The 15,119-nt window shown below is 40.9% G+C and overlaps 1 protein-coding gene across 1 annotated transcript in view; it reads left to right on the top strand.

Annotated features, from left to right (window-relative positions):
* Positions 1-543: 543 nt before the first annotated feature.
* Positions 544-15,119, top strand: part of LOC117957183 (RNA-binding motif, single-stranded-interacting protein 3-like) — a 140,281-nt gene continuing 125,705 nt past the window's right edge. The window contains exons 1-2 of the mRNA XM_034892779.1: positions 544-599; positions 12,341-12,399. Coding sequence (XP_034748670.1) covers positions 544-599; positions 12,341-12,399 — 115 coding nt within the window. The remainder of the gene's footprint in view (positions 600-12,340; positions 12,400-15,119) is intronic.

The raw sequence follows: 15,119 nt of genomic DNA on the forward strand, positions 1-15,119 counted from the left end.
TGGATTGATAGAACAGACATTATTTGGAGAAAGATTCATTGGCCCAACCAGCCAGGTTGAGGCACTGGGCCAACCCTAAGCCCAACTCCAACTCCATCTAGCCCAAAGATCAGTGCAGCCAGCACATCCAACCGAGCCAACACAGCCCCCCAATCACTTTCGGGCAAAGTAGAGTTTATAACCCAATTCACCAGCCAGCTATTAGGCAGCAACACCCACATTTTTTCTTATTTGCAATCCACCACCCAGGAGAGGCACAGAGATGATGGAAGCAGGTTGTTGAATGATATGTTTAAAGGAAGAACGAGAGAGATTTCTTTTTTTTTTCATTCATGAGGGCCCACACCTGGAATAACAGAGACAAAGCAATTCACATTTTCTCTGCCAGCAGGCTGAATCCACAATTCAAACTGCCAAGAAAGCCAAGAACCCTAGAGATCCCTAAACCCCTAACTCCTTGCTCCTCGTCTTTCTCCTCTTCAACTCTTCCTCCTTCTCATCTGCTTTCTCCCTCCTTCTGGTTCTCCTCACCCAATTTCAGTCATGGCCAAGCCACAGCTGCGCCCCTCAGTCACACTGGCTTTAGCTTCCATGCCACGGTCTGATCAAACGAACAGAGTGAGCCAAATCAAGAGTTAATCACCACCAATTGTCCAAATAACCTTTCCCTTGTGTGCTGAGTGAATGGTGGAGGGGGAAAAGGAGAGGAGAGGAGGGAGAGAGCCATAAGGTATGCTAAGTTAAGGAGGTGAGGGGAAGAGCAGGGAGGGGTGATCCTGGTACCACCTGTTTTTATAGAGCAGAGGTCCAGGCACTCAGCAGCGCCACATTATCCCTAATGACTCTCTGAGGTCTAGTGTTGACATTAGCTGCCTAGCTTCAGAGCCAGCCTGTCCCATGGCTCTGTTTCAAAAAGAAGAATATTTATGAGCAAAAACGCTCCAGTCCAGCATCAAAGTCCCACATTTTCCATCACCACTTCCACCAGTACATCTGTACTACACAAATACATCAGCAAGAATGATCAGCCCATTTTAGCATATCCAAACATGTTTCCCATCTTGTATATATTTAAATATTGTTCTTATATTTTATTCCTATTATTAGTATTATTATAATTTAATGTGTACTGTACGTATGTATACTTTTTCCTAGTATCTCATTTATATTTATATTCTGTGTTGTGTGACTAATGTACGTGTGCTGCTGTAACACCGTAATTTCCCATTTTTTGGGGATCAATAGATATCTATCGTTCTATGTTGGGATTTCCATATATATATATATATATATATATATATATATATATATATATATATATATATATATATATATATATATATATAAAGCCCATTTTAAAGAATATGGTCGCGTTCTCACCCGAACAACATACTCCTTTGTGCCTAATCTATCTCTCAACCTATCGTTCTGTAATCTTTAATCTGCTCCCTCACAACTGTAACACACCCTACTCTCGTCCAGTTGTCAAGTTGTGAATTGCTCCGGGCATAAAGATAGGGGCGCTTCCCCTCGAAAAAGTAGCGAGACGTCCACAGGAATGCCCAAACTAAACTACTCCTACAGCTACATCTTCACGCTGAATAGAAGCATTTGCTGTTCCTGGAACCAGAACTCTCCACACCCACTTGTGTATGAGTGCACGCCTTTCTGGCTCTCTCACTGCCCCCTTAATGTTATATTCCTACTTTTTCTTTCTCAGTGTTATCCTCTGTTACGCTCTCTGTTCTTTCTCCATGTTTCCTTTCTCCCTCCACTTTCTCATCTGCTCCCTCACATCTCTTCATTATGTTAATCTCTCCACTTTTCTGCTCCAGCAGAAGTGACATCGTTAGTTCAGTGGCTGGGCCAAACGGACTTAAATGCAATGTCGTTTTTCCTCCCCAGACATCGATTTCAGAGCGAAGAGGCAGATTTAGCCTTAGGCTTTTTTATTTATTTTATTTTAAATAATTTATCCCCCCATTACTGTATACATGACATGTAGACAGTTTGCCTATTTAGAGGCTTGAAAGGACTTCTCTTCCAAGTTTGCATTGAAGCTGACTCTGTTAACTGCTAACCGTTAATGATTCAACCATAATTTTCTCAAAAAGCATTTTTTGTTTGTTATTTTGCTTATCTAGTATGCCTTTCACAAATTCAAATAAAATACACACAGTCTTTTAAAAGCAGTCAAGTTCCCCGGATACTTGAATGTATTTTCCCTCAGTTTTCCTCCAGTAGCCTACCTAATACCAAAAACTATAGCAACCAATCCAGTTTGTTGCTGTTACATGCTGTTCTGTGCAACATTGTTCTGTGCCTCCCTCCCCCCAGTGCTTTGCATTTGATCTGACTCCAGCTGTACATCCAGGATTCCAGGCCTATTTGACATGAGGGACATAACCTGAGATCTCTGGACTTTCTGTCTTCAACTCACTTTCCCTCCCTCCCTTCCTTCTCCGGATTTCATTCTACTGGCTTTCCCTTTCATTTTAAGCAGTATCTAGAAGCAGAAGCAGCACCTGCATAGATGAGATGTGTTCATTTGTGCGTGTCAGACAGCAGTGCATGGCATGAGGGTTTGACAGGTTGGACACATCCAAACAAACAGGGGCTATTCTGCAAGGCTGGTTCTGAAGAAGATTTTGAGAGTGTGTGACTGTGTGTGTGTGTGTCTGTGTGTGTGCGTGCGCATGTTGTCACTTAATGTTTCTCTTGTCTTTTCTTGATGTACACTCTTAGTTATCACACACACACTACCAGCTTCTAGTGTGTATGTGTGTGTGTCTCTGTGGTGAAGATCTTTGCTGCTTCAACTGTCCTGTCCTCTCAACTTCTCTAACCTATTAAAAAAAAATCATATATCCTTTTGCCTGAGCTTACAGAAGAAAATACTACTACCAAGTATAAGAGTTACAATATTAAACAAAAACAGAAGACAAATAAATCAAATACATAAATAGAGGAACAACAAGATTTAAAAACCCCATAAAAGATGGAGTTTAATTCTGTGCCATGCCGATTCTGGGTTAACAAAGAAATCCTCAGTCTGCTCGTTAGAGTCCAGCTGGGTGGCAGGGTCAAGCTAACAGGGCACAAAAACCCACCTCTTCTCCAGGACAGAGCAGTGACAGAACCGCTGAAGGTGACAATGAGATAGAGATGTTAATGATTATAGAATAGCTTGAAGTTTTGGGAAATGTGTGAGAGTCAGATGATGGAGATTGACACCACTCTCTTATTCGTCTGTCAAATATAAAGCTATAACCAGGAGTGAGTTAGCTTAGCTTAGCATAAAGACTGTAAATGGGGAAAAATAGCTAGCTGTCCAAAGCTAAAACTGACCTGCCTACCACAACCTCTAAAGCTCACTGATCAACACTTGTTTGTCATATCTTGTCTGTTTAATCCGTACACAAACTAAACCGTGAAAATGACAAGCTCCAGTAATAGGGAGGGAGTTTTTCTTGGCTAACCCTGGATTTCTTCCAATTGCTGGTGGCTCCACTGCGTTACGGCTCCGTGCTCCGCCGGCCATCAATACCCACCGGCTCAAGATTTGTTGCGGAATGGCTGCGGCCATGACTGACAGCTGAAGTCTCGAGGACCCACGAGATCTCGCAAATTCATGTAGAATAGAACCACAAAAACAACAACAGCTTGTTTCCATCCAGAGGAATAGAGAGGAAACAACTCAGTTTTTCAAGGTGTAGTGCACAGAGTCGGGACGCAGCAGTCAGGGGAAATACACACATTGACTTTAATGGAAACCTAATGACTTTGCCGCCGTTCTGGAGCGGATGTGTAGCCATTCCACAACCCGTGGAAATTGGGGGTAAGAGCAGTGACTTCCTGGAGTCTTGTTGTCGTCACTGTAATATTACCAGGCAACCTGGAAGTATCTCCTCTTAGTCTTGTCAGTCTCAAAAAGTGTATAACATAACCCCCCTTGCAACATGTCACTTCAGATATTGAACTTCAAATACGTTGTTTTTTTCTTAGCTCTCCATGCTAATCAATATCTAATCCAACCCAGTCTAAAGTTGTTTATCTCTGAACGTGGTTGTCTTTCAGGCCTGCAGATCAGTAAAATTGACCTTTATGCAAAAAACAAATATGTCGTGGGCACATCAGTAGATGTGCTGGCATTTCATCACAATGCTGCATTTGAGAACAGTTGGACTGCCTTTGAGAGCACTCAAAGTTTTTTTTTTGTGTGTGGCACTCCTGGCTTTATACCAGAGTTTCAGCATTGCCATGCACTCATGTTATTTTGACCTGTGTTCACTCCACCTGTGTCTCCAGTGTGTGGGGTTGCTTATTTGTGAAATGTTGGATCCTTATTGCTTTTTAGTTTTTTTTTCTCCTTCTCTCAAACTCTCCAAAACAAAAACAGTTTCACTAAATTCATCTTAAAGTGTATTTTTTTGTGCATTGATTTAATAATAAAAAAAGAACAGGCAGTTTGAGTATTCATGAGAAAGTTACACAGCAAGACATACATTTAAATCAATTCAAAGGAATTCAAATACACCAGACGTAGCAGAGGAATTCACATCCACAGTGACACTCACTAAACTGTGGGAACAATGTACCTGATGGAGGCTGTCTGAATTTAAAAGTGTTCTTTGATAGAAAATTCCTTAATGCCAAGATACATTGTTTTAAATTTAACTCTCCAACTCTGAACACATGCTAGAACTTTTAAATCCCCTTCTTTTCCTTTATAAATTGCCTGTCTGGAACTCTGTGGCCGTGTTACTGCTTGCAGCTATAATCTATTCCTATTATGTAGGTGGATGCCAGAGTTTGAATGGTTCTAATCAACTTGTCATCCATTTCACACCTCCCAGGTAAAATGAATGTTCATGGAAAGAAATCACATCAGCAGGGAAATAATGAAACATTTAAATCAGAATAGATGATGACAAGTTATGACCACAGAGAAAGACCACGGCCAAGTTCAACAGGCGGGTACAATAACACACTGGCCGAAGTACTGCACTTACTCAAATCTGTGATGATGCCCAAATATACAAGATTTTTTGCGGTGAGAAGTGTTTTTATCCCAATAATGTATAATTTGTTAAAGTAGAGGAAATATGAATACAGAGAGGGACCACTTAAGACTGGCTTACTTTTCCGTTCGAGATGTTTCCCACACATTTAGAGACGTTTGACAAAAGGTTTAAAAGTAAACATTTGGGGTGCCCGGATAGCGGGCGCCCATATATAGAGGTTTACTCCTCGCCCGGGATCGACTCCGACCAGCGGCCCTTTGCTGCATGTCATTTGCCCCTCTCTCTCTACCCTTTCATGTCTTATGCTGTCCTGTCAAATAAAGGCCTAAAAAGGCCCCAGGAAATCTTTCTTTGAAAAAAAAAGGAAACATTTGGCCGTTTACCGCGAACCCACCAACAAAACAATTGAGAATCCCAGCACAGAAGAAAACATAATGAAATGTTGCCAAATAGAAGATAGAGGGCTAAAGCCAAAAAAGCCGATATTTATACCGTTAATGCTTTTATAATGAAGACACCGTTATCCTTTAACAAAAGTATGGAATACTTTACCATTCATCAAAGGTTATAAATTGTTGTATAAAATAAATCAGAAATCTTTGCCATTAAAAGTACTTCTGGTAGTTTGATTAGCCAAGCCGGACAGCCTATAACTTGATCCAACAAACTCAAGTTTTGTGCTTAAGACAGGGGTCGACTTTGGACTCACTTTGCTAAAACGTGTCATAGTTTCATGCAGTTTCGTGCTGGGATAAAGATGAAGGCCATTACTACCAACCTGTCATCTCAGAGGTCATGAGAGGAAGTCACTGATATCATCTCAGAGTTGGTGGATTGAACAGCTGCTCTGTTCTCTGCCAGGTGTCCCTCAGGATACCCACTGCATCTCCATGTCATCATTTTAATATGGCTCTGTTAATGTGTCTCTTTCTGAATTTCTGGCTTTTTCTTTGTGCCTTCTCATTTTAGCCACCTGCCTTTTTTTTTTTTTTTTTTTTTGGTAGCAAACAGTTCAAATGCATGCAGCAATTTAAGTTGGAGATTGGAAAATCTAGTAAGAGTTTCCCTGTTGTATGTCCCTGACTCTGCTGTCAGTTTAGCGTGTCCTTAGCTCTCATAATGGAAAAACTTTGCAAAAATGTATATTTGAAGCTTAAGGTTTTTATTCATACGGATCTTTAGTAGTTTCATAGCAACTGCTGTGGCAGCGTCATCATTTTACAATAACAATCTATTCCAAAAGATGCTTGGTTGACAAGAGGCCTGACCTCTGATTGAGCCACAGAGATATGCGAGCTGTTAGCGTTAGCTGCTTCTGGACAAGGGACAACTTTCAAGGGCAGCTACCATGCGCTGCTTTCATATAGCATGATGATTCCTACTGATTCTCACATGCACATACTCAATGCACCAACAGAAAGTATGCATGTTGGTAGATGTATGTTCATACTGTTTTATGCAATGACTAGGTTGAGTCAGTTAAATAACACTAGCACTTGCATTATATTTTTATAAGCTCAGTGAATAATGCACTGACTAGGATTGGGAACCTTCTGCATCTGAACCAATCGATACGATACCGGTACCTGAATCGGTTCCCGTTTTTTTTCTGTACTTTCCTTCTGTAATTACAATTTAATGAAAAAAAAAAAAATTGTTTTAAAAATGATTCCAAACATTTTTATCCTATTTACTTAGAACATGTTATTTATTTAGAATATTTAAAACTGACATGAATTAAATAAAATGTATTCTTGTATTTGCATATGGTTAATTTTAGCCTGTTTTATTTTCATCATGTAAAGCGCTTTGAATTGCCTTGTTCCTGAAAGGTGCTATAGAAATTAAGTTTCCTTGCTTTACAACTTCAGCCTGTCACACAGTCCCCAGGGCATTTTAACCACTGTTGTGCCTGATTGTCTCACAGGACGTGGAACATCAACAGCACCGTGACTACTTTCGTCTGGCCATTGATATCACATCACAGTGAATGGTGTCTGCATGAAGTTTTGAAAAAACTGCAACCACACTTAAAACCACTTTATCGGCATTGCCGTGACTCACTGTGACTTCAACATAACTGCCGAGCCTACATAGTTCGCTCCGTCCACACCTCTGCGTGTGTGTGCTCCGCTCTCTGTCAACATGCAGAGAGGAAAGATAAACTTGTGCTTACGCGCTCTCAGGTACAAGAATTTGGCACCATTTGATTTTACGTGAACCAGTACTCAGTAATACCGACGTGATTCAGTCGGTAGATGTACAGGGTACCCAACCATAGCACTGACTGAAGGGCCCTTTAAATTCTGTTGTATCTGTGACAATGATAATAAAAACCTATTCTATTCTATTACACGCACACACGCACACAGACAGACACACACACACAGGTATACATAGTACAAAGGCAACCTAACATGTCCACAACACACTCTTCTTTTTCTTACTCACTCAATTGTGTTAACAACCTGAGTATTTGTATGCACTCTGTCTGAGATTTTGCATTTTTATTCGTAATCCTCCTCTCTCTATATTTTGCACTTTCTTACATCCCGTTTCTTCTTTTTATCTTTGATATCAAAGTAGAAAGAAGTCATGTTTGTTTTTTCCTCTGCTCTGTCCTCTCTGTGCGTCTAACACAGTGACACCTGTCTCCTGCATTAGCATCAAAGTCTTAACAAAACACATCCTATAAAATTGTAGGTTATCTTTTAGTGATGCCAGAATAGGTGGGATTCTCACTATATGTGCTGTTACTGACAATTGGAGTAAACAAAATACTTGTTCTACCTACTACTGGCTGGAAAACATTGGTGACTTGGCCATTCTTATTCCAAATCTAAAAACAAGTAAACACAAGCCACATTATGTTATGTCAACTGGACTCAAGCATTTTCTTCACACACTTGATGTCTTAAACAACAAGACTTTACTGGAGATTGGCTCATCCTACAAATATCTGTTTCATCAGCTGAAAGGTTGTCACTACCTGAACTAATCGGTATAAATCATATATTTAAATGCTGCTCCGTGTTATAACAAAGGCACTATAACCATTACACATTTCTCAAAAAAAACAATGCCCCTATTCAGCCTATGATAACTCTCTAAGTAATATTTGCTTATTTGCTGCACAGAGCAAATGGTACATCTGGACGGTGGGTGTCTGCACCTGCTCCTACATAAAAATGGAACTCTTAATGCAGCACCTTTTCTTTTTCAGCTACAGTATCTACATTCTGGTAATTATTTTGTGTAAAGGAATACAAGAGGTGATAAATGGGAGTTATTGTTCTCCATAGTGTGCCTACCCATGCACAGGTGCACCGGAGGTGCTGAAAGGGCCTGAAGCAGATTTTCTGCTTTTATACAGTCATTTTTTCCTTATTCTTTCGGATCTTCCTGAAAGGGCAGTAACTCAAATGGTATATACAGTATGGTATGTTCATTCCTTCTTCTGCAGGCACAGATGGACAGTCAAATGGAGATATGGCACATACAGTATGCGCACAGACACATTCACATGTATATACAAAGACCTTCAAAGAGCACACATGGAAGAAAGTGGTCTTACATCCTAGTTCAGGTTTCATCTACCTACTGGTCAAGGCATTGCTGTGTTGTGTAATGACACACACACACACACACACACACACACACACACACACACACACACAACACCACAGTGATGTGTTGTGGTTATTGCCAGTCCTCTCTCTCTCTCTCTGCCCACATACAGCAAAGAGCCTCCTCACTTTCCCAGCTCTGATGATGGAAAGGAAATGTGCATGGATTGTTTCATCCAGCAATAGAGCGAGGAAAGATAGAAGTGCAGCGCTGGGATGTCACTCGTGTGCATGCAGCTGCCCTCTTTACAACGTAGCTGAGCTTTCAGCTCAGCTTCAATTTTATCGCATCACAGTGCCCAGACAGCTGTCACACGAATGACATGTTTTATATCCAGCACAATTTGTAGTTTTTCATTAGCCTAAAATAGCTAATGAAGCCTTTATCTTTTATAGGCAGTTGCATTTCTGGCATCTTCTTTTCTTTTGTGTTGATTCGATGTTGCATCTGAATGATTGCCATGGGATTCCTGTTAGGAGGGAGGAGGAAGAGAGGGACAAAGGAGTGAAATGAAGGATACAGAGCAGTAAAGAGAAATGGAGAAGATGGTAAAGAGACATTTAGAAAGAAAGAGAGAGGGAGAGAGAGCAAGTAAGAGAGAAAAGATTTGTGAGGAGGAGGGAGGGCTGAGGGCCAGCGGAGTCAGAGATAAGAGGCTGCGAGAGTGATTGAAATAGGATTAGTGGAGACAGGCTCTGCATCCCCGGCCACAGCATCACAGTGTTAAACCTGTGCTTCACAGGGACTGCCTCTGTCACATCAAAGCCTCTCCAGGCCTGCCTGACAGAGAGGCGAAGGAGCCACCAGCAGGGTCGTCCACACACACACACACACACACACACACACACACACACACACACACACACACACACACACATGCCACATATATATGAACAAGCTGATTACATTCCCCATCCGTCTCCAATGTGCCTCCATTATGGGCAGGAAGCTGGCTCCTTCCACCTTGCCTTTTCATCTCGCTGCAGTGTCTTTGTGGTGTGCATTTGGACTGCCGAAAAGGATGCATTGATGAGCCATCTTTAACATTTAATGAGGCAAGCGGTGATGAGTTGGCATTGGAAACCTACTGTCTTCTGCTTCCCCAGAGTCCAAACAAAGTTTTAATGAGAACTTTCCCCCAATTTGTGCCAAAAAGCACAGAGCTTTTTAACTGCTTCCCAGATTGAAAGCATACAACATTTTTCGCTTAAAGGGATACTTTGCCGATTTTCCCCCAACTTTCTATCATAATAATGTTGGTAGTACCCTATGTGTACATGAACTATGTTAAAATTTCCTTCTTCTTGCAAGTTCCCAGATCTCCATACTCACAGGCCAGCAGGAACATGTCCAGTTGACATGTTTGAGGGGGGATCATTCATTGATCCCATTGATAAACTACCAGAATGCATAGTGCATTCTGGTAGTTGTAGGTTTTCCATCTTTTGTTTTCTATCTTTTGAGTGAAAAGGAATATCACAGCTTCTCTTCTTGTCATACTGCACCAATTTAAAAAATGTAAAAATACACTGATACACCTACAGAAACATACTAGCTACCATATTGGCTTGCGTGCAGCGCTGGACAGCAAATCAATGTAATATCGTCAGAGAGTGACTTCCATTAACAACAATATATGCCAAACTGTAAAGAGTCACATGTACGTGCAATTGTAAGTGCAATTTTTGTTGTTTTTTTAAGCTAATGTGTCGGAAGAGATGTGTTTTTAGTCTGCGGCGGAAGATTTCCATAGAATTCCAGCTGTCCTGATGTCAATTGGGAGCTCATTCAGTTAAAAGAAGTGGTTGACGTCTCCACATTACTGCTCATTTTTATAGTGTTTCCTATTGCTGTATATTGGTAGTTAATTTACTTTAAAAAATCAAATTTTTTTAGTTTGTCATTTTTGCCTAGTGCTAATTTGCCAGTTGTTGCTCACAAATTCCTAGTTTGTTTCTCAATAAACACTAAAATACTGCAGTTTCTAATCCAGCTCTGCATGTTCTCTAATCAAATGACCACTCACTGTTCCATGTTCATCTTCTGTACTTAAGTTTGAGAGTGTCTCAATGTGATCAAACATTGCACGCTAGTCCTGTTCCGTTGCAGTAGATTATGGATCCCTATAGCTAAAATGGCCTGTTTATCTGCTGAAGAGAGACAATCTACTGATTGGTGAGCGCTGTCTCTGTGTGTGCATGTGTGTGTGTGTGAGCTGGTAGTTTTCCTCTCGGAGCTCATCAGTTCATATCCACCACCCACCCCACCGCAGCATGCAGTAAATAGAGTCTCCGCCACTCGTTGAGAAATGGCACAATTATCCCCTGCTGGTGAAATATGGGCCGGGATGCACCACTGCTTCTTCCCTACAGAGAGAGAGTGTGTGTGTTTGTGTGTGTGTGTGTGTGTGTGCGTGTGCGTGTGCGTGTGCATCACAAATATCTTTCCTCTGCTCATTCATTGTGTTGTGCGTTCACATGAATGCATTATATGCACACATGCAGATTGGCACACACATACTGTACTTACAGTGCTACAGTTCTTGTTAAACTGCCTGCACACAATGCAGAATGTTGCCGTTTTAGCTGAGACAAGCAGATATAATAACTTACTGTCACTCAGAAAGTAAGGTCAATCTTTCAAATCCCCAAAAATCATAGCAACCCACTGTGGTGCATGCAGAGGTGTGGAATAAACACATGTAATACCTTTCAGTTTGGCAGGGAACCACCGAACTGAGACCAGATAGGCTATATCCTAAATGTCATGCTTGCTTTTGTTTTATTTATAAAAATTCCAAAAAAGTGAGTAGATATTAACAATTGGCTCGGTCTTTCAGTGCTAATTTATAGCCAAAACATATTGTGTTATCAGAAGCATCAAACCAGATTATTATTGAATAGCATAAACTATATTTCAATTAATTAAATATAATTATTATATTATTATTATTACAGCTTTTTTTCCATGGTGTAGTTTTGAAATGTAATATATTGCACTGTATACTAATAAAACAAATTAAACTTTAAAGATCGTTCCCTGTGCTTGTATGCTTTTAGACCTTTTGAAAATGTTCAGTGACTCACTCAAATGTCAAAGGGTTGCACATTCATTTGAAGTCAGCCTTAAACATAATGTTATTAACCTCAAGTGATTTCTCTTTCCATTGACTTTTGATATTTGTGTGACTTTGCAAATGCTAGTTGAAACTACAAAGCAGCAAGTATGGAAAATCTACTCTTTGGCCGGCTCACAAGCCCAAACAAGTGTGCGCTGCGGGCCTTTTGTTTTGTTTCCGGTCTAGCTAGATCCAGTGTGGTGTTGTAGATTTTCTAACGTTACTAGTTACTAACAAGATGTGAAAAAACCCTAAGTTTACTTGTCTTTGGCCAGGTTGGCTCAGTGGTAGAGCAGGCATACATGTACTTAGAGGTTTATGGATTCAGAGGTCCACGGTTTAAATCCGACCTGTGAAGATGTCCTCGCCCGTTCTCACCTAACTGTCCAGTCAAAAATTACAGGCGGAAAACAAAGCCCCAAAAAATAATCTTTAATAACTAACGCGTTTAACTGACAGCACTAAAATAAGATATCTACTTTAACCATGGGGTGGCAATCTTACTAAACTGCCACACGAGTCAAAGGTCTGTTGGTAGAAAACATTAAATTTGATTTCTCTGTCTTTACAGGTATGGAAAAATAGTGTCAACCAAGGCCATTCTGGATAAGAACACCAACCAGTGCAAAGGTGAGTCATTACTTCATCTGTCTTGTACACCCACCTTGTTTTAGTGCACCAGCCATCACTCTAAAGACTATGTCTTGTCACGGTGAACAGCAATCCGAGCCGTAAATTTAGACATCAGCCAAGGAAGCCGTGCGCTGTAAATCAGTGATTTAGCGAGCAGCTGGCTTAGCACTGCAGGACGGCTTTGGGTAAACAACCTGCTCTTAGATGTCACTGCCCTGCTTCAGAGAAAAAGCAGGCAAGCAGCCACTGTCTCAGCCCCTCCCCGTATCCTCTTCAAAAACTGTTTTGTAATATGGAAGACAATCTTTTGGTGGGTTTCTGTGAAGAGTCCATTAGGGCCTGCCCGGCAAAAGGTGCACACATGCGGCGATAACATTATTGGCTTATCTTCAAGTTGTTTCTTGAGCACACATACCGCACACATTTACATGTGCACACACTCAATATATTAGAGGGCTGACAAGGTAGCCGGGATTAGATTTTCTATCACTGTCACTTTCACGTTCGTTAGGTATTGGCTCTTTCCTTGTGTCAGCCAACTGCATTACATGGCTGTAAATACATTTCACACAATTTAGTTTCTTTTGTGCAATCTTGATAATGAAGACCAGCTTCATCTTCAGTGAAGAAAAAGTAAAAGAGGGAGGGAGAGAATGGAGCGATATAGATAAGAAAAAAAAAAAGATTAGTGTGCTACTTGCCCCAAGGTGTCTGCCAGCACTGTTTAAGAGCTATTGAAGTTCCATCAATACTTTTAATTGCTTTTTGTGGTTTCCCGGGCTCTGAAGTGTGGCCTTTCAAGGTGAAGCTGCCTTCTTAACCCTGCTACTCACCTGAGTTTATCCTGCTGGGCAAGCTCTGGGTCAAAATGTCGAGGAAAAGAACCTCTGCCTTTAAGAGGGGAGAAAAAAAGGTTGATTATCTTGACAGGTCCTTTTTTGTGAGTCATATGGGCTATTAAAGACAAGACTGACAGGTTACAAGACACAGCAAAATTGGATTAAAGAGGAAAAAGACAGAGTCAAGGGAGGTAAAGCTGGGGAAAGGGAAAAGAACTACAGGTGGGGTAAACCTCTGGAATATACACTGGGCTCAATCACAAGTTATACCTCTGTGTCCAGCTGACCTGTGTTATGCACAGCAGAAGAAACAAAATAAACTCAGCTCAGCACTGTGTTGTGTGGGAGACAACTTTTCCCATAAGTCACCCTTCTGGAATGCAGTGCTGCTCGGATGCCAAAAACCAAAAGTAAGCAGACGTATTTTATGAGTGGAAAGGAGTCCCACTCTGCAAGCAGAGAGAGAGAAGAAGATAGACGGAGGGAAGATGTCTAAAAAGAGGAAGTAAGAGTGTGAGGAGAAGGACTGAGTAACCTTGAAGAGGAAATTACAGTTTGGTGTTTGATAGAGAAGTTGAGAAAAAAAAGACACAGCACATAAATATATTTTCAGCTGCTACAACTCCACATTATGTAACTTCCCCGATGTATCTCGCTATCTCCTTAGAGGTGAGCAGTTATCAAAGCATAAACAAGCCGAGCAGGTGGATTGAAGCCTGATGAGCCGGCATGCGTCTGCGCTCCCGGTAACAAAGCAAAATCGACACATCGCCCTGATCTAGTCACGCATTGTTTCCAGTCATCTGACCCCCAGACCCTGACACTTGTTTAAATGTCAGAGCGCCGGGCTTATCACCGCTGTGCCACCATCACTCAGCGAGCATCCCTCTCCTCCAGTCCCTTGTCCTGCTCCACCTCCTCTCCTCCCCCCCTGTGTTATTTGTGTTTAGTTCAGCTCAGTGAGCGCACTGCCAAAAACAACTTGAGAAAAAAGGGATAGAGAAGAGGTCAGGACCAGTCATCTCTACGAGACAATCAGGCTGTGGAAAAAAAAGAGGGGGGCCTATCTCATAATCGTTGACTAACGTCTCTACTCTGCCTTTTTTGTTTTTCCTCCCCCTCGGCTTTTGATTTAAAAACGTTGGATATAGTTTGACTTTATATGCTGTATATCCTAAAATAAGTTCACAAATATATTATAATTTCTTCATAATATGGTGTAATTATACTGTATTGGTACAATATATCCTTTATCATGATTACGGGAAGGGTATGGAAGGGTAAAAATGTAATTAGAGTACAGAAACGACAGAGAGAGAGTAAACAATATGTACAGTATGTGTACAAACTAATTTTCCTGTTCATAGCTGTATTGCACGCTATAGTTTAGCCTCCATTCTGCTGTGTTCATATTGACATGAGCCCTGCATTAAAAAGCGCAGCCCTGTCATTCATTTCAGAAATGTCCTAACCCAAACCTGGTACACCAAATGGCTGTGGAAAACAATGCAGGGTTGACCAGCAAAACAAATTGAAACTGGTTGATCTTTTCCCCTAATGCAATATGATGTCATCGGGCACGTTGACCAATCAGAAATGCATAAGCACACATTATTGATAGATTACTTTTTATTATCGATGGTGTATGACCAAGCAATGGTCTATGCAATAATTTTCCAGATTTGTCAAACTCTGCGTCACAATATTATAAACATCAATGCTTTGGCATCCGATAAGCTTTCAAGGCTCGAAATGGCAATCCATGATTTGTTGCAATGTAATCCGATGAAATACATAATCTTATAAAAATTCTTAAACATTGAAATTCCAGCAAGGATTTATCTGGAGAATTTGTAATTAAATACAATGAAAATTACT

This window comes from Etheostoma cragini, chromosome 14 (assembly GCF_013103735.1).
Source record: "Etheostoma cragini isolate CJK2018 chromosome 14, CSU_Ecrag_1.0, whole genome shotgun sequence".
NCBI lineage: Eukaryota > Metazoa > Chordata > Actinopteri > Perciformes > Percidae > Etheostoma > Etheostoma cragini.